The sequence below is a fragment of the Brassica napus genome, chromosome C8, assembly GCF_020379485.1.
Source record: "Brassica napus cultivar Da-Ae chromosome C8, Da-Ae, whole genome shotgun sequence".
NCBI lineage: Eukaryota > Viridiplantae > Streptophyta > Magnoliopsida > Brassicales > Brassicaceae > Brassica > Brassica napus.
Genome location: NC_063451.1, coordinates 47,519,902 through 47,547,331, shown reverse-complemented (window position 1 = coordinate 47,547,331; position 27,430 = coordinate 47,519,902). Strand labels below are relative to the sequence as shown.

Here is a 27,430-nt window from a genome sequence, read left to right as displayed (position 1 = left end):
TGTCAAAGATCAATTTGCAGAAGTTAGAATGCGGAATTAAACTATTGATGATCAAAGAAGATAAAATACTTTACCAACTCTGCTAAACACGACGCCGTTTCGATGGAGTAAATTAATCAGTTTATTACTTTATTTTAATGTTGTGTGTCGTCGTCTCTCTCTCTCTCTAGCTATTATGAAATCGTCAGATCGTGAATAAAAAGCCTTTTATCGAGCTGCTAACGGATGATCTCAGCTCATTCTTCTCTCTGACGTTTGCTCCTTCTTCTCCGGCGAAGCGTAAAATTCGTTAGATCTCGTGGATTAACTTCTTCTGTTTGATCGGATCTGATATCGCAATCCCTGGAGAAAACCATGGCAGGGGCGGCCTCCGCGCTGTTTCTGCTCGATATCAAGGGCCGCGTCCTCGTGTGGCGCGATTACCGTGGCGACGTCACCGCCGCTCAAGCCGAGCGTTTCTTCACCAAACTCATCGAGAAAGAGGTTTCTCTACTCTTCCCAATGTTTGATTTTCTAGATGTGCGATTTGGTGGATTTGTATTCACATATTTGATTTCTAGATGTTCCTCATGAGATTTTCTCGTGAATAAACATTTGGAACGAATTAGATTAGAGTTTGATCAGTGTTAATACAATTGCGATTCTCCTTGATGGTTTTGTTAATGTTATTGGCGCTAATCTTTCAGGGCGATTCACAGTCTAATGATCCGGTGGCTTACGATAATGGTGTGACCTACATGTTTGTACAGCATAGTAACATTTACCTCATGATAGCCTCCAGGCAGAACTGTAACGCTGCGAGTCTTATCTCCTTCTTGCATCGCGTCGTCGACGTAAGCTTCCCTTGATATTCAATTTTTTTTGCAAAAAAGAACACTTAACTGTTTCGAATTGATAACTGATCATTTGCGTGTTTATTAGGTCTTCAAGCATTACTTTGAGGAGTTGGAGGAAGAATCACTGAGGGATAACTTTGTGGTTGTGGTATGTCACTGCTTCTCCCTTCTACTCTAGTAATACTCTCTTGATGAATTCACATGAGGCAAACAAATATTAGATGCTGAAGTTGTGGCTTGTGTTGGTGGCAGTATGAGTTACTTGACGAGATGATGGACTTTGGTTACCCTCAGTATACCGAAGCAAGGATCCTTAGTGAGTTCATCAAGACTGATGCTTATAGAATGGAGGTTACACAGAGACCTCCTATGGCTGTCACTAATGCTGTTTCATGGAGGAGTGAGGGGTTACAGTTTAAGAAAAACGAAGTAGGTGCTTAGTTTACAAGCAGGGAACATTTTGTTTTTTGTATTTTGTTTAGGTTTCCAAATGTTTTACAGACTGGTGTTTTTTGGTTTCTAGGTTTTCTTGGACGTAATAGAGAGTGTAAATATCCTTGTGAACAGTAATGGGCAAATTGTGAGGTCTGATGTCGTTGGAGCATTGAAGATGCGAACATATTTGAGGTGCGTTTTCTACTGTATCAACCAAATCATGTTAGATAAAAATTCACTTCTCTTTGACTCTCTGCTTCTTAATCCATGGTTATTACAGTGGAATGCCAGAGTGTAAGCTAGGTCTGAATGATAGAGTACTACTGGAAGCACAGGGGCGAGCAACAAAAGGAAAAGCAATTGATTTGGAGGACATCAAGTTTCATCAGTACGCTTTCCACTTGCTAACTCCAAACAATCTCTGACAGTCACTTATCCGGACCACTGTTTTGAGTTCTACGTGTCTTTCTTCAAAATGCAGGTGTGTTCGATTGGCACGTTTTGAGAACGATAGGACGATATCTTTCATACCACCTGATGGGGCTTTTGATTTAATGACATATAGACTCAGTACCCAGGTTTGAAATGTGGAATATTGCATGGATGGCTTTTTCTTCCTTCTTCAACAAATTAAAAATCTCATGAAATTTTCTTTCTTTTTTACATTATACTTGTTCAGGTCAAGCCTCTTATATGGGTCGAAGCTCAGATAGAGAGGCATTCCAGAAGTCGTGTTGAGATGCTAGTTAAAGCTAGAAGCCAGTTCAAGGAAAGAAGGTAACTACTAATCCTTGTCTGACTTTGCTTGATATCTATGTTTTTACCATAAAGTGATAAAACGTTAATTTTCTACAGCACTGCAACGAATGTTGAGATCGAGTTGCCTGTACCAACTGATGCATCCAACCCCACCGTAAGAACATCTCTAGGGTCTGCCGCATATGCTCCCGAAAAAGATGCTCTGGTTTGGAAAATCAAATCTTTCCCTGGGAACAAGGTAAGTGCTTATAACTTTTAAATAGTTTTTAAACGTAAGAACTGACCATATAATGTTGAGTGTCTTGACTTTAAGTTTTGAAACAATGTAGGAGTATATGTTGAGAGCAGAGTTCCATCTTCCAAGTGTAACCGCAGAGGAAGCAACGCCTGAGAGAAAAGCTCCTATCCGTGTCAAATTTGAGATCCCTTACTTCACTGTTTCAGGAATACAGGTTAGTATATCTTGGGAATTTTCTGTTTCTGTACTCGTTATCTGAAACCTTGAAATTGAAGAATCCTAATGCGTGTGTTAATGCAGGTTCGATACCTGAAGATCATTGAGAAGAGTGGGTACCAAGCTCTTCCGTGGGTGAGATATATAACCATGGCTGGTGAGTACGAACTCAGACTCATGTAACATGAGATCTGTGTTGTTTTTTTTTTTTTTTTATTTACGCCATTTGTCAAGAAAAGAAACCAGAGGAAGATCAAAGAAAAGGAAAAAAAAGATTTGAAAAATTTAGCTGATGAAAATTACGGTGAAATGTTGTTTTGGGATCCATATTTCTTGTGAATTGTTTTCATGGTGTCTCTCTCTTTATTTTTCCTGTAAGCTTTTTTATGACAATTATTTTGGTTAAAATTGTTAAACAAGCAATTTTGTTTGATCTTTTAGTCTTCTGACAGTTCTTGCTTTCTTTTTGAGGAAGATAATGTATTAACACATACGGTAGATAGAATCTGACTTATATCCTAATGGGATTCAGATTAGGCAGTAAACCACCAACATGACAACAACAGAAATGTATTATAAATTTTACAACGAAAGGTTACACCATACAACAAAAACGAGAGAGCATAAGAACAGTGAACATATCTGAACTGATGAATTGCCTAAAGAATCAAGGCCCAACGTCCCTAAACACTTGAAAACGAAAATAGATCAATGTACAAAGCTGTTTTTGGGGGGGGCATCAACGAGGAGAGCTAGGACAACGAGGAGATTGATGATTAGGGAGAGTCTGAGGAATCTTCCTAAAAACATGTTTTCTGCAACGTTGGAAGATACTATCGTATATAAGATCAAACTGAACTCCAGCTCTCTCTCTATTCACTATGAACGTTATGTGATCCGCTTCCACTATCTTATAATACCTGCAATAACCATTTTTCATCCCATCAGCATTCTTCTTCCACTCTCATGGGCTATATATGTTATATAATATTGAGATTTACTCACCAGATCCCAGGTTGTAACGTTTGACACTCTGAATCACTCCTTATGAACCGGCTCGGATGCTCCACAGGTAACCTCGGATGCGTCATTGATATTGTGTTCATTGCCCCATCGTTCTCTTGCCACTCCTCATCCCTTCACATTCCATAACATTTTAGATCCCATCAAGAACGAATGTTTTCAAAGTTTGAATTCTTATTGTGTGTTGTTACCTGTAGCCTTTATAAGGAGGAGAAACATCTTGAGGGAACCTCCACTGACTCATCTGAAAGACACGGAGGAAAAGCATCGGGTGTATTCCAAGAACACCTGAAGGAACCGTCATCCCCATCATTCTGCGTGTGCGTTTAGTCGCGTAGCTGAAGTAGTAAGTGCTTGGGAACGTCTGGAGATTGGAGTTAAGACTTGTGGACCCTTGTATCGTGAGATCAGGCAAGATCCAGTCACCAGTAGCAAAAGGACCTGAGTTTCCCACAAGGCAATCAACTAGACCTCTGACTCCTGTTGTCTTCCAAGAAATGTTGAAGTGATCAAACCCAAAATTGTAATAGTTCTTTAGCCATGAAACGTCCAACCAATCGTACATTATCACGCCTATACGACATATCTGCAACAGACATATCGGTTTCATGCTTATTCCGTCATCTGTCCTGTAATGACAAAGATAAAGAGTGATAAGAACCAACTAATCCCAAGAACACACATTTGCTTTCAAGAAGGAAACTAACCTCATGCCATCTAAGTAAGTCCTTGTAGTACCATTGAATGCTCCTGACAATGAAGTCACACTCAGAACCCAATTCTCATTCGTTTCTTCAAACCCTTCAAAAGCCTAACCATCACCAGTTTCAGACATACATGTTAGCATCAATCATCAACCAAAGCTTTTAAAACCATTAAAGTCAAACCTTATCTGCAAGCATTTGCTGCAACAAGCGTATAACTTGCGCACCAGCTGAATGCCCCACAAAATGAATAGGATGATCCTCATCCCACTCAGGGTATTGCCCTAAACACACACACACACACATACCAAAGTCAAGAATCCACATTATTAGTCTCCAAATGAGAGTTTCATATCAAAACCTAACCTTTTCCATAGTCTCTTCCAAACCGAGAATGTCCACAAGCTTCACTATGCTCTTCACCAAAATCAACTCTTCCTCCTTTTAAATAATAAAACAATTCCCTTGCCCTGAAAAAACAATTGTTATTACCATCAGCATAATGATTTACACAATAAGATCAAAAATGTGCAATTCAAATACCTATCATAGATGCTTGTTAAAGATCCCAAATCAGGAACAAGAACCCTCTCATCTTTCTTCTCAGCACCACCAAAATATGATAACCCTCCTAACCTCTGATCAATACAATAAAATCAAAACCCACAAGAATCTAATAAAAACAATATAAAGAAAAAATTGAGTTTTTTTTTGTGCATTATTATTACCCCTTTGCCAAATCCAAAGATCCCATGGACCAATACAATAGGAGGCAGACCTTCAACATTACTTTGACTTTGATCTGTTTCTCCTCCTACATTTGACTTGAACAGATAATCACTCAACTTCTGGGAAACATCTCCGGCCACAGCGGTGCTGAATATATAAAACCCATAAATCAAATGCACCACAGAGCTCACGAAAAGCTCAGCGAGTTGAAGACATGTCACCATCCACAACTTTATCATCATCATCTTAGAAGAACAAAAAAAAGGAATCTCCTTTATCCTATAATATAGACTCCCCGAAACAGGGGAGGCAAATGCAGAGAGACCCTCGTGAGGTTTCTTCAAAAGAACATTAAAGGATGCTCCTTTGAGGGAAGAAAAACCCAGAAAAAAAAAAAAGAACTTTGAAATTTTCCCGAGAAAGTTGGCAACGTCTCTCTCTGTCTCTTATGTATTATCCAATGTTATTTTGGCATCCACTTGTATCTATTGCCCACCTCTCACCCAATCTTTTAGCTGAAGCACGCCATGTGTAATGAGTCCTCACCTCTCCTCTACAAGCTCCTCGAGTTTCCGCAAATATTGTAATAGGAGGATTCCAAGGCCCACTTTTAGTTTATTATTTTTATTGTTATTATTTTGCTGGATTCTTATTGGTTGAGAGAAACGGCGAAGCACGCTGGATCGGCGCTGGAAGATTGGTGCATGATAGTAGTACCAAACTGTATCTTTCTGCTTTGATGTAACCTTATCTTGTTTAATCATCCAATCATCCAAAACTAAAACTTGTATTTAATACGAATTTAAATCCTGTTTATTCGACATTTATTATTTATCATTTATATATTTGTTATTTAAATACGAATTTTTAAGAAGGGTACCTGTATAAAAATTAATGAACAAGAATGTTATTTCAATATATCGACAACCATAAGTAATTTCTATGGGATGGGTTGAGATGTAATATACGAATTGCATCTAAAATATTTGTAGCGATAAAAAATTTTGATCACAATAAATAACAGCTAAAACAAGAGATCATATTAGAGCGGCAGCAAAGTTGGTTAAAGTTAAACTATATATATATATATATATATATATATTTATATTTAATAGGAGGATATTCCAAACTTACAGAAGAACTCACACTAATCTTCAAAGTAATAATAAATTGATGCTATGTTTATGTTGATTCAGTTTCCTCGGCTAACGGATTTAGAATCTACTTAGATTACTAGTCTTTTGTTGTAAAAAAAAGTTGTAGTAAATTGATGAATTAAGATTATTTTTTCGTTGTTTTAAACTATCAAAATAATAGGAAATAATAAGGAGATGTTACACTTATAAGATTTGTATATAAGTTTGAAGCACTAATATTATTTTAAAAATACTAAAAAATGAACTATATATAAATAAAATAAATTAATTATTGGAAAAAAATACTAATCATAAATTATATTGAAGGCAGATTTTTATTTTTAGAATGTGTCTCACACAAATACAGAATAATCTTAAATTGATGAGATTTTTCTTTTAAAAAATAAAATAAAATATTTTTTTGGGTAAAATCAAAGCATCAAATATAAAACCTGTGCAAATAGAACATACTAGTACAATAAGTTTATGGGCCGAATATAATTGAATGGGCCTACCGAAATGTGTTTAATTTGAACATACGAAGATCATAAGAACATAACTATCTTTTTCTCTGCAAGTGTTTTGAGCTATTACCGAAATGCTGAGAGGGTTTAAGCGCAATTTAAAAACGTCTGGGCTAAATGTAGTAAAAGTTAAATCTTGGGGTGGAAAGTATAAGAAATTGAAAGTTTGTAAGGGGAAAAAGAAAAAAAAAAGTGGACCTGTCAGACTACCGTGCGACCACCCTAGCAAGGGTCGAGACCAGACTAGGTAGCGATCCTCTACAGTGCGGAGAGCCCGAAGACAATCTTAACCGTTAATCACACTCAGATCGCACAGCCATTATTCATCAACCAGGGTTATAGGGCATGTCTCCTTAGAAATCAAGGACACAGAGGTACTTCCTATAGAACAGATCCTGTTCAAGTAAGGTCGTGACCACTCGTGCTTTCTAGACATATATAAAGTAGCTATATATTCTCCGTGTCTTCGATGTGGGACTTTAGTTCCCAACTTACTACCTCCTCCTGTGACACGTGTAACTAAATTAAAATGGTAACGCAAAAAACATCTTGTACCAAAACCAATTATATATGGTTTACGATTGAACCGATTTTAATCAATGCTTTTAGCCTTTTACACTAATAACTAGATCAATCAATTTCGAAACGTTAACCACTAACACCAGAAAGAAGCATAGTTAATGAAACATTTTGTATTATGGCTAAATAAAATTACAATAAATATTCAAGTTCTGGTTAAAAATCTTTTCTTTTTGTAACATCGGGTTACAAATTCAAAAACCCAAAAAAAAAAAACAAATGATCAAAATTTTATGGTCTCTGTTACACATGAGCTCTACATCAGGCTCTTGTCTTCTTGTGGGATATGGAATATTGCTTATCGTCGCCTCTCTTTCTCGCAGATTTATCAAAACCACTTTGCTTTACCTTGTAATCAGAAGATTTGGTAGTCTCTATACTGATGAAGTGATGATCCTCCACTTGAAGAAATCTTAGACTTTTCCAAAGCATCAGCTTCTTTGCCACCAATAGCAAATTGTTCAAGCAGCTCAGGATGAAACTCTATCTGCGCTAAATTTGTTTTGCTGCTTCCCTGAGATCTTCGTTTACTGATACATTATGAGGTTCAAGCACTCTCTGCAACCAATTATATTAATCAGATATTTGTGTATGTGTTTGTTAACGTTCAAGAGAACGTAGAAGTAATGTGGTAGTTTTGCCAACAGAACTTACTTCTTCCAACCGAGGGAAGGTGGATTCAACCGCTGTTGAGGTCTTCAGGAACAGCTACTGCACCTCATAGACAAGATTGATTTTCTTCTTTGTGGTTCTTGCATATTGGATTCATTCATGGCTTCAAACGCTTTTTAAATAGATGGTGAGTAGGGAATGTATTTAGGTTGATGGAGATGGATCTGCTGATTCATGGAAGACAATTCGAATGTACACAAACTTATGACAGATCTTTTTGATTCATATGAATTAGTTACAATATCATAATTATACATAATCTTGTAGGCTTTTGTTCTTCAAAGAGTAACGTCAAGACACTATACTAGGACTAAAAAAAGTTTCTATTTCTGTCATCTGATTAAAAATCACTCTGTTAAGTTGATTAGGACACAAGTGTATGAAAAGGGTTGTTTTAAATTGTCACTAAGAAGTTGAAAAAAAATGGCGTAGAAGAAGTTTAACTTCTCTGACTCTCTTCACTGCAACACATTCCAACAAACGTTCTCATTAGAGACTGTCTCTCTTCCAGCAAATCGTCTTTGAAATTTTAACAATAAATACATTGTTTTTTATGTTTAGCTATTTTTTATGATTTTTAATCAATTAAAATTCAGCAAATAGTCTTTGAAATTTACAATTTGCCATTGTTACATACATTGAAAAAATAAAATATGGATTTTTTAGAAACAATTTTTTTTTGCTAAAACATGGGTCATTCTGAAATGGAGAGAATAAGTTTTATTGAAACATTCTTACGTACTATAATTTTCTGAAAATTTATTTGTACACTATATTCATTTAATAAATAAATCTTAGAAATCGCTCAATGTTATATTTTGAATTACATAAAATTAAGAATTTTATTTGATTAATATTTAATTATATGTTTTCGGTTTCTGATTTATAATTTTTTTCATTAAAAGATATTTTTAGATAAAACAGAGAGATATGTTTTCTGTTTCGGCAACCATCAAACTGCATTCCCGACCTACGTTGCACGGAAGCTTCATCGGACGTCCGCTTCCCGCTTCGGAACCGGAATCGGAATCGGAACCTCGTGGAAGCTTGCGGAATCTCGCTTCCAAAACGTTTCTAAAATATTCTCTTTAAAAACATGTTGGAAGCTTATGATTCCGTTTTAGAATCACGCTTCCGTTTAAAAAAAAAATACAATGTATATCAATAAAATATAAAACCATAGTTTTCATCTATATAAAAAAAAAATTAATAGTAATGAATATTGAGTTATAAATATACAAATATCAAAAATAATACTATAAATTATCTTTATGCATTGAGATTTTTTATTAAAGATATAGCACACATTGAAACATATTGTGTCAATTATTTATGAAGTATTAAAAATAATTAATATAATATTTTTTGTAAACGTAATTTATGTGTATTTTTACAGTTTTAATATAAAATTATTTCAAAATTATTATAAATGAATAAATGTTTTATTTCAAATTTAAATCATATAAGTTTTAGTCCTAATTTTTTTTAAAATTTTGCATATATATATATATATATGGATATACGCTTCCAACACGTACCCGCTTCCTAATATTTAAAAAAATCTCGCTTCTGCGCTTCCTTACGCTTCCGCTTCCACGTACCCGCTTCCGTTTCCATGTAACATAGTTCCCGACACACCACTAGTTAATAATAAATTTAGCCAGCGAAAAAAGGTTAATGAAATCATCAATCATAACATTTTTGGTAACCGGTCTGACCGTGACTAACAGACGCGACCCGGCCCGGCGACACAGAGATCATAATATTCTGACCTCTCTCGGGAAACCTCTTTCTCTGCCTTGCCAGTGAAGTGAGCAACCCTAATTCCCAATTCCGAAGAAGTCGTAGAAAAGATGACGAGGGGATCCATCTTTGCTAAGGTTAGCGAGAATAGGAACAGATCGTGTTCAGCTGATTTGTTGTTATATTTATTTTTTAACGATAATCGTTAATCCCAATTCTGGCTCGTCTGTTTCACCGTCTGGATAGGATGAAGACGAGAGTTTTGTTTGTTTAGCCACTAAAAATGCAACTCATTCAGATGGATCATCCGGATGACTTTTGGAAATCTAGACTTAATTTTAAAGTCCATTCAGCTGAACCAATTTGGATCATTTGAATGGAGATGGTTCATTCAAAATGGTATAATGTCTATTATGCTCCTAATGTAATTCACAAATTACAAACGTAAACATAAAATCATTTTTGTCACATACGAAACCTGATAAAACTACAAAAACACGTTTTTTCCGCGAAAAACGAAAAACGTGTTCACTCCAAAACCACAGAAATGCATTTTCCCGCAAAAATTGTAAAAAAAAAAATGTTTTCCCGTCAAAATTGCAAAAAAACACGCAAAAACTGAAAAACGTGTTTTAATGCCAAAATCACAAAAAAAAACATGTTTTACGCCAACACCCCAAAATATATTTTTCCGCCAAAACACAAAAACATGTTTTCCTGCCAAAATTGCAAAAACGTATTTTCCTGTCAAAACCAAAAAAAAACGTGTTTTCCCGCTAAAACCGAAAATCTTGTTTTCCCGCCAAAACCGAAAAATCTCGTTTTCCCGCCAAAACCGAAAAAATCTTGTTTTTCCGCGCAAACCGCAAAAAACGCGTTCTCCCGCCAAAAATGTGTTTCCCAGCCAAAACCGCAAAAAAAAACATGTTTCCCGTCAAAAACGTGTTTTCCCGCCAAAACCGCAATTGAGATCATCATATTGGTGCAAAAAAAAAGAGATCAACATAATAGCAATTGTCTGCCCAAAAATAGATAATAACAAGTATGCTGAGCAATTAACATAATTAATAGATAATTAATCTTGTCGACGGAACACGACAAAAGAGGTTCCATGATATGATTTGATGTACTTGAAAAACACTTTTGATTTGTGAGGGCTTTGGAGCGGGGTCCTCAAGTGTATACTTTGGAACATTTAAAATAGCAAACAAGGTCTACTGTCCATCCCGACCTAAACACTTTGGCCTTGAAGATATGTGGTATAACATTGTCAAATCATAACAGCGATTGTTGTGATGATAGCAACTAAGTATATGATATTCATTTTTGGATTGTAAGTTTGGGTTTTAATTTCTTTCTTCTTATGGTTCCTAATTCTTAGATAATGGTAAAGGAAAATTTCAAAACACGCAATATTTTAGATGTGAGTCCACCCCGCAGCCTTTAAAAGCTGATTGGATGGAATTGTTTATGATAACATGTACACACTAAAATTATATGAAAGTCCATTATCTTGTTTAATATATTATGCATACATCATTTCCAAACAAAAAAAAATAAGGAAACATTTTTCACCAAGAAAAAACGAAATGCTGAGACGTTAGGACTAATACACCAGGCGATTACTAATAAGCACTGACTTTTTGTACTTTTGTCTATCTGTTTTCAAGCAAAACTGATTTTTATTCATGCATATAGTTTAAAAAAAAACTTGATAGATTATAGTCTAGTTAGTGGTAGATATGATTGAGATTTCACTGGACTAGCTGGCATTTTCTTCAAAACTATTTTTTCTGTATTTTGCATGATTATTTTAGATGTTTAGTATAGTTTAATAGTTTATTTCTCTAGGGTTAGCAACGTCTCCGTTAGCTAAGTAGAGTACGAGGTGTATTATTTTACTATCCAGTAAAGTTTGATTTAATAGAATGAGTAGTTGACAAAAAAATATGGTGAATCACTTATGAATCTGAACAATATATGAGGCCTTACACCAGTCCATATATATAATATCTATGATCTCTAAGACTAAGACTAACCCCCAAATCTATACAATTGTCTGAATTTTCTAGTTAATGGTATGGCAATATACTGTCTTTCTTTTCTTCATAATGTTGGGTGGGAGGATTTAGTGGAAGTCTCAATGCAAGTATCTATATCTAACATGTCTTTGAAGTGATATTAGATGTTCCATCCATTGGCTCTTTCAGGTCATTCTCACTTCAAGAAACAAGAGCATTAGTGGTTTGATCGATTAGATGTTTTTGGGTTTGCTGCTTATTCACTTAAATGGGCCTGTAGCATGTAGCCCATGATTGCAATAATACCCAAAACCATTTTGCCGTTTCAAGCTTGCAGCGAGCGTGTGAATTGTCCCACATCGCTTACAGCTAGAAAGAAGGACCGTGATGGAGAGTATAAGAAGAGAAGTGGAGTGAACAATCAAATCACTTACCTGGACGGGGTCAACTCATGATCATGAAGATGAGTGGCCTAGGCTAGTGACCTCCATTGCACTCTGAGGAGGGGCGCTTAGCTTAAGGTCTCCCCAAGTGGGAGAGCCTGCGTCATTATTTATGGCAGAGGGAGCCTGCGTTCGCGCGGCTCCTACCATCCATTGTAGTGTCAACAATTGAATTTTTCATGGACATACTACATCAACTATCCCACATTGGAAACATATAACAAAAGAAAGCGGCTTTCGTAATTATCATCCTAATCCATGTAGATAAGCATAAGCTTCTTCAAGTATACTCTTTATCATCTTTTTGTGTGTGTCTGTGCTAGAGATTCTCTAAGTGAGCTATTATAATCTGTTCTCCTTGCTTCTTTACTCGTTAAGAAGTAGAATACTGATTCGAACAACAACAAATAGTCTTCAATAAGTAATCATACACACAATGCTGGTAGCCGTTACCATCCATTGTTAGATTTTAAACTTTTTATCAATCTGTCACACAACCGTGTTGTAATTCCCTTGTATAACGAAAACTTTGGTAAATATTAATTCTGTATGCAGAAAGATAATACCTGATTTGATTGGAAAAATCAACGCTCCCACATCGGAAGTGTTTATCAAGTAGGTTGGTTTTGTCTGGACTATAAAAGAAAGAGGTGTTCGATGGTTGAAACTCATCTTTGCGCTTGGGGCAATGACGCAGCTAATGAGGTACTAACCGAGGCGCGTCTATTGCTGGTTGAAAACTATTTCCAAACCCCCTCATTGTTTCTAGGCTTGACCTAGGTCTTTGGGAATTTCTGGAAGGACTCCCTTCGGGGTAAAGGCCTACAATCTTTACAGTTCAAGTTTTGTTTCTTAGCCTATATTAAAGGCATTTGTCGGCATCTTTGTTTAAAGTGAAAAAACTCGTTTTTCCGCGAAAACCGCAAAAAAAACGCGTTCTCCCGCCAAAAACGTGTTTTCACGCCAAAACCGCAAAAACGCGTTTTTCCGTCAAAACCGAAAAACGCATTTTCCTGCCAAAACCGCAAAAACATGTTTTCCTGCCAAAACCACAAAAACGCGTTTTCCCGCCAATAACGAAAGATCTTGTTTTCTCGCCAAAACCCGAAAAATTTCGTTTTTCCGCGAAAATCGCAAAAACGTGTTTCTTTCCAAAACCACAAAAAACGCATTTTCCCGCCAAAACCGTAAAAACGTGTTTTCTCGCCAAAAACCGAAAATTTGTGTTTTCCCGCCAAAACCGAAAAATCTCGTTTTCCCGCCAAAACCGAAAAATCTTGTTTTTCCGTCAAAACCGAAAAATCTCGTTTTCCCGCTAAAACCGAAAAATCTTTTTTTTTTCGCTCAAACCGCAAAAAAAAACTCGTTAATTTTGAAATAATTCTAATGTAAATATATTAAACTAAATAATTAAATGTAATATAGTTAAAATTAATATCAAATATATGATTAAATCAATACAAAGGTATTTTGGTAATTTGTTTACTAAACTCATTTGAATGGAAATAAAAATAAAGAAACAAACATAAGATCCATTTAAATGATTCATCTAGATGAGCTATGTGGATGGACAAACAAACAATCACAAAAATCTGAATGGATCATCTGAATAGATCATACAAATGAATCATTTGGATGGAGATGACAAATGGTGAAACAAACAGCCTCTTACACGAATGTTGTTTGTGTGCTGAAGCGATTACCTAAGGAGCAGGCAGGTCTGATTGTGCGGGGAACCGTTGTTAAAGGGATAATAGGCTTCCTTGGATACGAGCTTGGTATGTTACTTACTTGTGGAGAATTTGGTGCCTGGTAGTTTTTAATTAGTGAGATTAATTCATCCTTTGTTTTACTCTCCTCATCATCAGGTACCATGATGTTCTCCCAAGCCCCAAAAATTGGACGATATGAACTCTTGTTGCAGCAAGTGAGGGAGGCCACAGAAAAGCATGAAGGAACTTTAAGGGCTTTGGATAAGTGTGAGGAAGAGCTAGTGCAAATGGAGGAGAAATTTAACAAGTTGCTGATGAAGAAGTATGATTCGAGAGCTTCAAAAAACTAGTCTTTGTATTTTCAAAATTTCAGACTTGTGTGTTATGATCATCTTTGGAACCAAACTTATTTGCCAAAAGACTTGAGATTTGAATAATGACCATGCCTTGCGCATGTGTCAAAAAAAAAATGTTATGATTTTGTATCATCCATTTGTGTGTTACAGGGGACAGAGTATCTCTCTCTCTCTGTCTGAAAGCTACAACAACCTCTAGGATCTTTCTTTCTTGTAATTAGTAAGTTTTTGGAAATGCGGGTTGGGGCATATAAAAACCGGACCAAGGATGTATTTGAGATTTCATGCTCTTAAACCAACCAAGAGAGTAAAAGAGCTCTGCGACGTTAACTCCAATCTTAAACCAAGCCTACAAATCCACTTTCTTAAATAAGTTTTGCCAAATAAGTATTATTACAAACATGATCTCGTTGTTGCACAAACATTATCCAGAACACAAAAATTGAGTCAAAACGCAATATATTACGACAAAAGAGAGTGATATGAGAATATGATCAAATCCCTCAATGGCATGGATCGAAAAAAGGGTGTTAGTACTGACTTCATTGCAAGTTTGTAATCCATCTTCTTGAATTTATCACCTCAACAGCTTAGAGAACCTTATCCTGAAATGTGAACAAGAAAGAAGAAGTGGCCAAAACATTAAAACCAAGGACGGCAATATACTTGGAAGATACATAAAAGTTTGGTTCTTACCTGTATAGAAGGGACCAAAGAAGCCTAATTCATTTGACTCACTAACTTCGAACTCATCCTTGTTTAATGGTTTCAGAAGCATACATGTGTGCTCACCAGTCACAGCACTCTGATCCAACCAAATATAGAAAATTGTGTTAATACTAAGCTACTATACAAGCTCAACCGCATCAGAACCATATCCCATCTACATAGAATGCAATAAGAAGATTGTCACTTCTTTGATGGAACCTAACAGATAGAAAAATGAGAAGCTTTAAAAAGGTTACCTTCACGGCGTTGGCGTGGACTGCTCTATGCGTACTATACATGGAGAGTTGGAAAGACAAGGTCCCAGAACTGTTCACAGAACTTCCATGGTATTTGATCTCCATGTGGCGAATGACCATCTCTTAAACTTCTGATGGCTAACTTCTCAGATATCTGTCCTTGAAGGGCAAACCTGAAAAAAGTACATCCAGAACCAGGCACAATGTTGTTTAATCACAAAAGAACGTCAATATAAAATGATGCAAACAGACAACAAAACAGAAAGTATGAGTCTATACCTGAACAACACATAGTATATCAGGAAGCTGGTTTTTGGACTCATCAACAGGACCTGTACCAAATAGAATATTAAGGAGATGATCTAAATCTGGTGATTATATCTAGCTATTAATTATAGGAAAAGTTAGCTCTAACAAATGATGAGCTGGAGCATCCGCCAGCAACGGAAGATCATTAGGAGAATTCTTGTAGTGAGAAGACACACAAAGTGCCATCATTCGCTGTAGAACATCACTTAATGTCAAGTTACTATTATCTCTAGTAATTATGAACACCGATCAGATACAGTGTCACATGTCAATGGAGCGATGCTTAAGAAAGACAAGCTCTATGCTCTTAAAGATAATACTGGGATTGTAACATGTCCAAAGTAAAAGCAAGATATAATGGTTAAGTACCAGAAAGGGAGCCTTCAACACCAGTAGCAGGGGCTCGGCTTTGTTCTTCTAACTGTTGGACGAAGAGGAAGATGAATGGAACTGAAGCCGAGGACATAAACCTTCATCGTGAGGACATAAACCTTCATCGTTTAAATGTAAAGAAGCCATTAGCTCGTTTCTCTTATCTTCTCAAGTGCAACTGTTTGGGCTGATTAGAGCTTTGAGCTGAGAAAGTTTGTTACTGAAATGTAAAACTGTATTACTCAAAGTTAAACTTTACAAATGTGTCATGTACAGTATATATACTTAAGCGGTTTAGTAAATGGAAGATAAACCAGTCGGTTAGGTAAAATGAAGCCTTAACCAACTCAATTGTATAATCTAATAGGGATATTACAAAAATGTTGGGTTTAAGTGAATAATAGAAACAGTATGGATTGAAATCTGATAAATTAGAAGTTTGAGGATAAAACAAAAAGGAATCTGCCAGGTTGAAAACATAAGAAATTGAAAGTTAGGTGGACTAAAGTGAAAAACTAAAAATCTGTCATGTGTTCCACCGGGTCTCCGCCGGGTTTGTACTCGGGTAGGCGCAGCTTCTCTATCTTTCTGAGTTGCACACTAGTCAGAACGCTAGTAAAAGGGGTGCGTGATGTTGCGGCGAGTACGCTCTCGATTTGCGGGGCCGCGCTGGTTACCTGATGGATCTTCTCGCTCATTTGTTGGAAGCTGAGTTTGAGCTCGGCGAGCTCGCGTATGGTTGCGAGATCAGAACCTATTGGGGGTGATCGGCGAGAAGGGTTTCATTAGGCTCTGAGTCGTCTGAGACGTGGTCGCCTCCGGTCGCCGTTAGGTTGGTGTTAAAGAGGCGATGGCGTATCTGCTGGGGACGGCTTGTTTGGCCATCGGGAGTTGTGAGTGCCGCGACCAAAGCAGCTAATTGGTCGTTGGTCGTCTTTTGGACTTCGTCTTGACGAGCAAGTCGAGCTATGATAGAGCTCATAAAATCTGCGGCGATGGGTGGCGCGGTTTCGGGCGTAGGGGTCGGTTCTCCGCCCGGAGCGCCGAAGATGGCGTCGTCTTGAACCATGTAGATCTAGAACGTTACTTTAGTCAGCCCCACGGTGAGCGCCAATTGTTTGAACGGGATTCAGTCGACTAAAATGAAAGAAGTCAGAAATGGGATGACTAAAGACGTTTTATTAGATTTGAACTGAAGGGTTATAAGAGTGACAGGAAAGTGAAAGAGCAACAAGATCAAAGAGATCGCCTAAAACCCTAGATCTAGCCGTTTGGTCTGTCCAATCGTCCCAAAAGTCTTTTTCTTGTTGCTCTCTCTCCCTTTTTTATAGGTCTCCTGCCCTTGATGCCCTAATTTCGTGCCTCTTTGAGCCTTGATGCGAAAGACCGCGTACACGGGCCCAGGCGGAATTCCCTTGAAGTTGGGTACTTTTGGTCGGCTTGGTCGACCGGCTAAAAGTACTCTAAGGTCGAGTTCTCGTGTTTAGCCGCCGAGCCGACCGGACAAATCCGACTCACTGAATTAGTGTCTGTTATTCGATGGGCCTATCAGAGGGATGTAATCCATCTCCTACAGTATGTGGGTCTTTGGTGAGCTGATTAGGAATGTTAAGCTCAAGGAATCTGCAGATGTTTTGACTAAGATGGGAGAATGGGAACCTAAACCAGATCCTTCGGTTAACCAGCCGCAGAAAATTGATTAAAGAATTTTCGGTTTCTATTGATTAAAGAATTTTCGGTTTCTATTGGTATGCAATTGGTACAATTAGTGTACACAAAAAAAAAAAATCTTATTTTTAGTATGCAAGTGTGACTTTAAAAGCTCCACTATGCCTTGGAACACAACAATGAACACTAATCACAATTATAGATGATGAAAACAACATTTACTTATAACCATATAGATATCACCTAAAAAACCATGAATTTTCTCCTTTTTCTTAATAAATTTAAATTCCTAAAAATCTAATTACATTTATATTCTTAAGGACATTTAGGATTTTTGCCAGGTCCTCCATAATAAAAATAATTACCCCAAGCCTTATTAGATCCACCTTGAATATCATAGCAATTTGGATGGTCTGCGAGTACTCGAAGGTTTGGAGAAGGGACCAAATTGTTATCCCAATCAACTACTTGGATGTTTCTGAAATAAGAAGCTTTTGTGAACCCGTCCTCGGCAAAATGTCCACTCCCCATCTGTGTAGAAGTATGGGCCCCAAATGGGCTTGAATTTACAACCTCACCACCGTATTGGACCATGCTCGCATGCTCCCTCAGGTGTGTAAACAAGAAAGATGGCCAATACCCAACTAGAATACCCGACCCGAACTCCAGCCACCAGTTTCCATGCTTCGGATCCTGAACATTAGTTTTAGTTTTAACAATTAAACACTTATAAATCCTCTGTTTTCAAATTCACTTGATCTATTTCGCATGAAAACCTGAAAAGACATATCTAAATGCTTAAATCAGGATGCATTAGCTATTGCTGAATAATAGTATTTAATTATTAACTCTGAATATTAAATAATATTTATAGTCAATTTTTTTATCAAATATTATCACTATGAACCTTTAATTATGATCCATGTGAGGCTAGGAAAAAAAAATAGTACTATAGTTTTTGTAACTCATGAGCCACGCTCATAGCATTGCTTTGAGAGTTGGTATGTTGAACTATTTGGGGACAAATGTATCAAAGAACTGAAAAGGAATAACTTGGAACAAAAGTAAAGAGTGTCTGTAATAAGTGGTATGATACTCAAGTATACTTCCCTTTTTCTAAAGAACATAATAAAAAGAGAAAGGAAAGAGCATCTTCTTATTAAAGGCAAGCAATAGATTGATTTTTTCTGCACCCTAAATTTTCAAAGGTTGAATGAATATTGTAGTAAAAGCAGTAGTGTGGTTATAAGAGAATATATTCATATGTAAACTTTATTATATATTCGAATTGTACCTTCCAAATTAGAAGAGTAATATCGAACTGTCCACCCTTGAATGAAGATGAGGGAGAGATTGCAGCTCCAATAGCAATTTGACTATTGGTTTGGACAAAACCGGAACACAATAGGTTGTAGCAGCCTGTTGCTTGATATGCATCGTTCTATCTCCAAAAACATAAGAGCTTATTAGTTATAGACTTAAACTTATACAATACAAAGGCACACTTGCTTAGCGTTGTATTACTTACAGTCCAGTAAGTAAAGAATCTTGGGTAATTATCTCCATAGAGCTCCGGACTCACCTAATGGCAGATAAATTTTGCATAATTAGTAATTTATACCACCTAATGCATAACTTTTGTATAAAAAAGTATATGACAATTGGTAAATTTTAAATTTTAACCTATTGGTCTACTATATTAGTGAAAGTTAAAGCAGCAAGAAAACATATAAAAACAAGAAAAATCACCTGCCAGCCAGCTTCAATGGTGTTGAGATCATTACCGAAAGAACCAGAGATAATCCAAATCTGAGATAAGCTAAACTCGTATTGGTTCTGGACCTGTGGAGCCCATACATTTATGCTTGCTTTTGCTCCAAAGTATTTCTCTCCACTCACGTATCCTACCGCGTGCTATAACCAAACCAAGTAATTAATTACCACTAATCAACAATTATTACATGGTGTTGCTAATCTTTTTTTCAATGCTAATACTTGTTCTGCGTATTAAGTAGATAAGACTATTATTTTTCCTGGTTATGCAGCTTATGTCATGAAAATAAAATGGATATAGTAGAAACGTGGCAGAGCTTTAATTTCGTGAGAGTTTGTGTGTTTCCAAATCTAGAAACTAAGGATTTATTTTATATCTAAGGGACCCTATATTTAATGATAAATTATTTTGCTGACAGAATGTAGAAGAAGATAAATCATTAATCAAAAGGAGTTTTATTTGGTAGTGTAACACTTTTTGTTTGAACACCTTGGTAGTGTAACACAATACTCTCTTTTTTGGTTGTTTTCTACCGACAAGCTTGTCTATCTTTTCCTTTTCTACAATTCTCAAAAGATGAATTTTTGAAGAATAAACAAAAAAAATGAAATTGAAAACACTTGCCAATTTCTTTGACCACTTCGTCTCCTCATCTAAAGATAGTAAACATTTAAATTCCATCGATTTCAAAATCTTAGTAAGATTTTGAATTTTAAATTTATCTTCTCTTTAAACTTAGTCAAAAAAAAAAAAAAAACTTTGCTAATAATTATAGCTGATGGACCAAAGATCTATCTAAGTTTAATTTACTAAAGAAAAAAATATAAAGATATATATGCTTATGCTTGTGTCATTTGTATTTTCAAACTAAATCCACAGTGACTAAAGAAAGTTCTTTAATTTTCTTTTTGTTAGTGATGTAATGTTTAAAAATTAAAAAAAGACCAAAAACCAAAGAGAAAAAAAAGAAGAGAAAATCTTACTTCATGGCCATTGCTGCTGGTGTCTCTTCTGAAATGTCTGAGTTTCTTGCCAAAGGCAGAAACAGAGTTTGCTCTGAGAATGTCTTCTTGTTTTGTTCTTCTGATAGGGACTGTTCCTTCAGGACATGTTTCTCCTTCCATTCTCCATAACTGGAAGCTCTTTGGTCTCAATCCTCTGGTATTATGCCCACTTGGCCTCTCAGGGGGATCCTTCAATAATTGATCTCACATATTAATTAGTATATCACTAACGGGTCTAATAACTGTGTGATTAAAGATTTAACATGTGTAATTTGTACCAGTGGCTTCTGTCCTCTTAATCTGGGATGATCAAATGCTGGTTGCTGATGTGATAAAACACAGTCTATGATGTCACCATCAGAGCTCTGCAGCAATAAAGGGACCATGAATCAAGAAGAAGAAGATTGTCTAGAAAAACAGGAACGGAGAAGCAGAAACAGTGTGGGTTCTTGAAACAGAGTAAAGAGAGTGTTTTTAACTTCTAAAGCAGAGCAAAAAAAACAGAGTAAAGAGTGTATTTTTAACTTCTAAAGCAGAGCAATAAAACAGAGTAAAGAGAGTGTTTTTAACTTCTAAAGCAGAGCAAAAAACCAGAGTAAAGAGAGAGTGTTTTAAACTTATAAAGCAGAGGAAAGAAGAAGATTATCTCACTTACATGAATTGTCTTGACGGAAGGTTTATTGATCTTCCTGAGATGCTGATTAATGGCTTTGAGCTTGTTAAGCTCCTCTAGTGGCCGGAGAGTTTGGTTTCTCGGTGAGAGATTCTCTGTTTCCGTCGACAAGACAGAGGAAGAAGAAGAAGAAGACAAGATAAAAAGAGAGAGGAAGAGAAAGTTGGAGAAACAAGGACGAAAGAAAATGATCATATCTAAGAAGAAGCTTCCGTTTATTCTTCTCCTTCTTCCTCGGCTTCTTTCTCTTGTTTCTTCTGAGAACAACTCTGTTTCTGTTTGTCTCATTGTATTGCATCGGTCGAAACGACGGCATTTAATGCCGTTTCTGGGTTTCCTCAACACGAACTCTCTTCCCATCAAAAACCCCAAAAACGTTTTCTTGATATAAAAGAATTGAGAGAGTGCACGAAAGAAGACAAAAACAAATGAGATTTTATAATCTTCTCAAGCTCTCACCATTTCCAAAGCTTATTTGAAGATAAATTTCTTCATTTCAAACTCAAATAAAGGATCAAGAACACTCTCGTTGTCTTCTTGGGGGGTCTTATGTCAATAAAGAAAGAGTTAGAGAGAGAAAGTGAGGGGAGAGAGTATTAAAAAGGGTTTATGGAATTGTGGTGTCTCAAAGTAATAGTCTAAATGTTTATATGTGTTGGAGATATAAATACTTTGGGTAGTGATGAAATCATTCATGCCTTTGTTTTCTTTATTCTCCAAAAATATTAAGGAACCAATAAAAATGAGAAAATCATAAAAGCCCACTGACGTAAAGTGACGAGATAAAGTGACTAAAACAAAATCTAACTACGATGCTTTTATTTTGCTCATGGCTGAATACATTGAGTATGCACACTTCCTCCTTAAAATCAACTACAATCAGCTTGCTACAAATACTGTTTAGCCGACACTGAGGATACAATTTTTTTTGTCTGAATGTCTCATGCGTTGATTAATGAGAGAGAGAGAGCTTTCGAATAATAATGTTTTTTCAGTACAATTCTATTTATTTTATATATGTGATTCAGTCTATCTTAAAAGCTTTTTTTTTTCTACCCTTAGAGCATGCGCAACGGTGAGACTCATTGGAGTCCTTAGCGACAAGGACATTTCGGATTAATCCTGTTTGGATTTAAAAAAAAAAAAAAAAAAAAGATGACCATTCACGGGCCGCCACATAGTCGTGGGGACCCGCAAATAGTGCAAGGATTCACTAAGAAAAAGTCATTATTTAGGAATTTTAAGGGTTGAATCCTTAGCTTTGGTGGAATCCACTGATTATTTAATTATTTTTTTCCTAAGGACTCCCACTTAAAGATTCCCGTTGCACATGCTCGAAAGATATGTTAAGATGTCAATTTCATGACACGTAAAATAATAAGTGTAAAGATGGACCATACTCTAATATTAGACCTTGAACCTTATATATTTCGACCTTAGGATGGTGCTCTTTTGTACGTGTCTCTATCTTATATATTAAAACAGAAGTCAATTTATGTGTGTTTTTTTTTTAAATTGACCTAATAGACTTATTTCTAAAAAGTCATGTTACATTTAATATATAATCTTATCATTTAAATTTTGGGTCTACCAGAAATTTTTATTGGACTATCAATAATTGGATTTAAATAATAGATGATTCATTATATTTATAGATAGTATAATTAAATAGATATAATTTAATATTGTAATACTATACCTCTATATGCTAAATATTTAAATATTTGTCGATGTTAACTTTAAAAATTATAAAAAAAAAATTTAAATAACAAAAATCATATTATCTAACAATGATTAATCTTTACTACCTTAAACCAATGAAAACAAATTTTAAACTATATAATTTATTTTAAAAATTAAACAAAAATTAAATGTTTAATTATTTACTCGATAATATAAATTTATGAAGAAAAAATTTAATTTTTTAAAAACTTTCTAAATTTGTGAAATGTTACAACATCTTTGAATATGACAATAAAACAATATTTTATTAATCTTTATATATATAGTTACGATTTTAATAATGAAATAATAATCCAAATATATATATAGAAAAAGATACAAATACATGTGAAAGTTTGAAACAATCTATTCAATGAAAAAATATACAGTAAACTTATTATGTTTTAAAAATTGATAGACATATATATATATATATATATATATATATATATATATATATATATATTATAATATATACCAATTTAGAACTAAAAACAAAGTATTTATATAAAAATAACCGAAAACAAAAACGCGCGGGTCAAGATCTAGTTGTATTCTTAAAAATATAATTAAAAGAAAATACATTATCACTCTACAAAAATATACAATATAATATGTTAATAGTCTCAACGCTGAAAATGAAAATATACAGCTAAGTAAATAAGTAAAATCAAATTAATATAATATAAGTTGGTCAAAAGAGAAAACTGTTGGGGAGACTGGAGAGGAAGTGTTCCCAAGCAGCAATACAAAGCCTGAAACGTTGTATGTTTGTGTGTGTGTGAAAATATGCATGTAGCCAAAAATAAAGGGAAGTCTTGTGTTTGCTATGTTCCTTATAATAATGACAGTCAAAATTATGTATTCTTCTTCTTGTTTTACTTTCTGTTAGTTAGTGTTCTCTTTTTATTCTAAGAAAACATTTTTCTTAACTTTATAGAGACAAATAGAGGAAGTTACAATTATAAATATTATTTTATTGTTGCTTCTTGAAGTTTTTTTTTTTTTTTTTGAAAAAGGGCATTGCTTCTTGAAGTTGTCTTTTTCAATTTTCTCCTTTCCCTATATGTTCCTTCTGTCAGCTACCATCTCCTCATACTATTAGTATATATATTTCGAGGACAATAAACTTAATTTTTTTTGGTGTGACAATAAACTTAATTTATAAGTTATTAACCATTTTACTAAAATGATGCTATGATAATATGAAATTAAGTGACCTAGTATAAATGTGTTAGTGGAAGAACTCACGTATAATTTATTTTTATAATAAGTTGCAAATCATTAAAAAGACGTCTTTCAATAAAAAAAGTTATTTGACGTCTTGTTATTGAAAATGACTATTTAGTCAATATGTCATATTTAGAATATAAGACGTGAGCTTAATTAAGTTCAAAAATTCTCAACCAAAGTTTAAAAAGCTAGAAATATAATCTTCTAATGAAAGCTACATTTGAGTATTTTTATTTTCCAACAAAATACATCATAAGAAAGTTAATGGGCAACTCTACAAAATAGCACATTTCTAAATTTATATCACAAAAATAGCTTTCAAAAACAAAAATGATCAAAATAGCATTTTATCTTTTGAAAAATTTAAATTTTATTTTTATTTTTAAATTTGAAATATTATCCCAAAACCCCACTCCCCAAATCTAAACCCTAAAACCTAAACTCTAAACCCTAAGCCCTAAATCTTAAATCCTAAACTCCACCCTTAACTCTAAACCCTAAACCATAAACCCCACCCATGAACTCTAAACCCTAAATCATAAACCCTAAACTCTAAACCCTAAACCCTAAATTCTAAACCCCACCCCTTAACTCTAAACCCATTAATTTACCATTGGGATATAAGTGTATATTTATCTCTTTTGATAAAACTTTAAGTGCTATTTTGGTCTTTTTTTTATTTTTAAAAGATATATTTGTGACAAAAAAAATTTTAGTGATATTGTAGTCATTTTCTCAAAGTTAATCTGTACTACTTCATATCAAATAAATATGGGAATTTTTAATGCTTTTTAGTCTAAACTCTTTCCAAACTATTATTTCTGCTAGCATTAATGAATCGATTTCTTAGTTAAACGACATAACAAAAAGCATTTAGAAATTGGAATAATCGATTTCAAGTTTGACAAAAGAATTTGTTGGTTAGCGTAATTAATGGCGTTGTTGTAGCAATTTAAGCAAGGATACGTTGCTCAGTACATTTGAAGTCACGTAACCTAGTTTATTGTAATTAGTAACCGTTGTAGAAACAAAGTTAAACAGCATCAACATATTCTATACAATAAAACAGTTATTAGTTGGCACGCGCGGCTGGGTATTAGCAATGCATGCTCGAGTGCGTATGTTGGGGACCCATTCATCATCCATGCATGCCACCCTTAATATATTCCCAATTTCCCACCAATTATCATTACTTATTTCTCAATTTGTAACTAATTTATTGTTATATAATAAAAATAATAAGAATACGTACGACGGTGGTATACTAATAATATGATACGTACATGTTATGTGCTTCATATTTCTATAGTACTTTTTGTCCATCACATGATAAATAATCTTAATTGATGTCTAGCATTGATGGAAATAATTACTACCCGCAATTAATGGGTGTAGTACATAAATTTACTCAACGAACAATATACACATGCATGATATTCTCGAAGTCGAAGGGAAGAAATTAGAAGACATGCACGATGTTCAAATCATGGACATGATAATAATAAGATTCCATATAGTGGCAAACATAACTTTGATACTTGTTTCATAAACCTTAATAACTGTTATACGGAATCTACTACACACGCTATATAAATATAACTTGAGATTTATACTCCTAAACTATATTATTAGATATAAAATCTGTTAAATGTACCAAATTATAGATTGAAGATTCTTCCACAGTTCCGCTATTAGAGTGGGTTCTTAAAAGATGAAGAAATAAAGCTTAAACTTATTAGTTAAGCATTGATACGATAATTTATACTAATCCTTCATTTTGTTTTGCGTAAAATTCAAAACCAACTCATTAGTCATTAGTTAGCTAGATCATTACCTCATACTGGTACTTATCGTGAATACCATAATTTTCACTGATTGACACCCTATCTTAACCAAGATTTTATTTGTTGAAAACATGAATTTAATATCTGTGTGTTTGATTCTTAGACAAGCGGATGACATTATTGTAATACTTGGGATCATTGGTCAAACCGGTAGTGTGATCTCTACATATTATTGTGGTTTCTATTTAAGTGCACACATTTGGATTTCTGTGCTTTAACTGTGGATATACATTTCTAATATGTAATAACTTAACTACTGAGAATGAGATGGTGGTTGGGTTCAGAGAAACCCACTCGTGAGATTCCAATACAAAGACATTAAATTAGTAGAAACCAAAAATAAAAGTAGAAATAGAGAAGAAAACAGAAAAGTCAAAGAGGCCGGTGGTTATCATTTGGCAGCTAACTTAACTTAGAAACAGAAAGAATAGTGTAACTTCAATTCCATCTTATTTCGTGGACGTTGCCAAATAATGTAATCTTAATGATAAAAGTAAAGTTTTGTTGTTGTTACTTTGATCCTAGAGACTATAGTCTATAACTTTACCAAGTTAATTAGACTTGTAATGACACTTCTGAGTCACTAAACCATAAAAGCAAACTTCACGTAGTCTCTTGCTCGACCACTAAAACGGCAAGCAGTTTCAGTTACTCTGAAGAAACCACGAGAAAGCCAAAGCTGAATAAGCTTTCAACTCCAATATATGTTACATTTTAATGGTAACTAGTTTAAGATCCGCGCCTTGCGCGGAATGAACATTATATATATATTTATTTTATGTATTATATTTTGGGGTTTTTAACATATTATGAAATTATAAATATATATTTAATAATTAAAAAGTTAGTAACTATTACTTATACAATTAAATTGGTGTGAACATATAAATAAATTTATAATCCAAAAAAAATATTTTTTTCTTTTTGATATGGTATAGAATTAAATTTAAATGGTAGTAACATATATATATATATAGTATATTTTAATATTAATATCTATTAAATGATATTTTCTACTCATATGTTTTATTTATCATTTGTATCTGTTATAACAAAAACTTTAAATTACTGATAATAAAATTTCATTGTGGGTTTAATAGTTTAAATAATTTATAATATTTTAAAAAGAAATTAAAATGATATATATATATTTTTATCAAACAAAATTCAAAGTAAATTTCAAAATTAAAATATTTATGTATTTTTATATGGCATATAGTTTAATTTAAAATGAGATATATATATATTTATATATCTTTTAATCTAAATACTTATTAAATGAGATTTTTGACTTATATGATTTTGTAATCATGTGTATCATGTCATAACAAAAAATTTAAATCATGGATCATAAAATTTGAATGTGAAACTTTTAACAGTTTTCGTAATTTATACTCGTTTTAAAAAATTTAAAATATAACGTATACAGAAAAATCTAATTTTTTATTATAATGTTAATATGGTTGTTTAATTTATTTTAATATTTTAAAATAAAAAAAAAAAATATAATATAAAATACACTTATTTTTATCAATTTTTCTTATTCAAAATCATTAATTGTCATATGTATTTTAGCTACATTAGACAATTCCGTAATTTTATTTAAGAAAATAATGAAGCACATTAATAACGTATTTATGGTTAGTTTAATAAAAAACTTATTATATATTTAGATAGACCGACCTATTTCTCTAAGGATTCTAAGAGTCATTCTAGTGATAACACGTGGCTACAAAAAAA

At 34.2% G+C, this 27,430-nt stretch overlaps 4 protein-coding genes, 1 long non-coding RNA gene, 2 other non-coding genes and 1 pseudogene across 7 annotated transcripts; 5 read left to right on the top strand and 3 right to left on the bottom strand.

The window, feature by feature from the left end:
• The first annotated feature begins 158 nt into the window (after positions 1–158).
• LOC106411683 (AP-1 complex subunit mu-2-like) lies at positions 159–2,917 on the top strand. Its single transcript, XM_013852491.3, has 11 exons — positions 159–483; positions 687–833; positions 922–984; positions 1,089–1,265; positions 1,360–1,463; positions 1,552–1,659; positions 1,753–1,849; positions 1,951–2,048; positions 2,127–2,268; positions 2,360–2,482; positions 2,569–2,917. Exons 1-11 carry the CDS (start codon positions 355–357, stop codon positions 2,665–2,667), a joined length of 1,287 nt encoding a protein of 428 aa, XP_013707945.1. The 5' UTR covers positions 159–354; the 3' UTR covers positions 2,668–2,917.
• Positions 2,918–2,980: 63 nt separating this feature from the next.
• LOC106412056 (lipase) lies at positions 2,981–5,704 on the bottom strand. Its single transcript, XM_013852941.3, has 8 exons — positions 4,940–5,704; positions 4,755–4,849; positions 4,578–4,681; positions 4,395–4,495; positions 4,215–4,318; positions 3,699–4,136; positions 3,490–3,621; positions 2,981–3,404 (listed from the first exon to the last, which is right to left on the bottom strand). Exons 1-8 carry the CDS (start codon positions 5,183–5,185, stop codon positions 3,224–3,226), a joined length of 1,401 nt encoding a protein of 466 aa, XP_013708395.2. The 5' UTR covers positions 5,186–5,704; the 3' UTR covers positions 2,981–3,223.
• A 624-nt stretch (positions 5,705–6,328) lies between these two features.
• On the top strand, positions 6,329–8,110 carry LOC111208589. The gene is made up of 2 exons (XR_002660479.2): positions 6,329–7,724; positions 7,827–8,110. It is a non-coding gene; the product is annotated as an uncharacterized LOC111208589 (long non-coding RNA).
• On the bottom strand, positions 6,796–7,013 carry LOC125592227. Its single transcript, XR_007328068.1, has one exon. It is a non-coding gene; the product is annotated as a small nucleolar RNA U3 (small nucleolar RNA).
• A 1,385-nt stretch (positions 8,111–9,495) lies between the features above and the next one.
• Positions 9,496–14,907, top strand: LOC111208601. Its single transcript, XM_022707795.2, has 3 exons — positions 9,496–9,731; positions 13,755–13,836; positions 13,927–14,907. The coding sequence occupies exons 1-3, from the start codon at positions 9,705–9,707 to the stop codon at positions 14,118–14,120; spliced, it is 303 nt and encodes a 100-aa protein (XP_022563516.1). The 5' UTR covers positions 9,496–9,704; the 3' UTR covers positions 14,121–14,907.
• LOC125592113 lies at positions 12,042–12,205 on the top strand. Its single transcript, XR_007327963.1, has one exon. It is a non-coding gene; the product is annotated as a U1 spliceosomal RNA (small nuclear RNA).
• Positions 12,729–12,897, top strand: LOC125592199 (annotated as a pseudogene).
• A 2,679-nt stretch (positions 14,908–17,586) lies between the features above and the next one.
• On the bottom strand, positions 17,587–21,537 carry LOC106412345. The gene is made up of 7 exons (XM_013853267.3): positions 20,874–21,537; positions 20,497–20,583; positions 20,198–20,407; positions 19,190–19,354; positions 18,969–19,022; positions 18,735–18,881; positions 17,587–18,133 (listed from the first exon to the last, which is right to left on the bottom strand). The coding sequence occupies exons 1-7, from the start codon at positions 21,249–21,251 to the stop codon at positions 17,756–17,758; spliced, it is 1,419 nt and encodes a 472-aa protein (XP_013708721.2). The 5' UTR covers positions 21,252–21,537; the 3' UTR covers positions 17,587–17,755.
• Between the last annotated feature and the right edge of the window lie 5,893 nt (positions 21,538–27,430).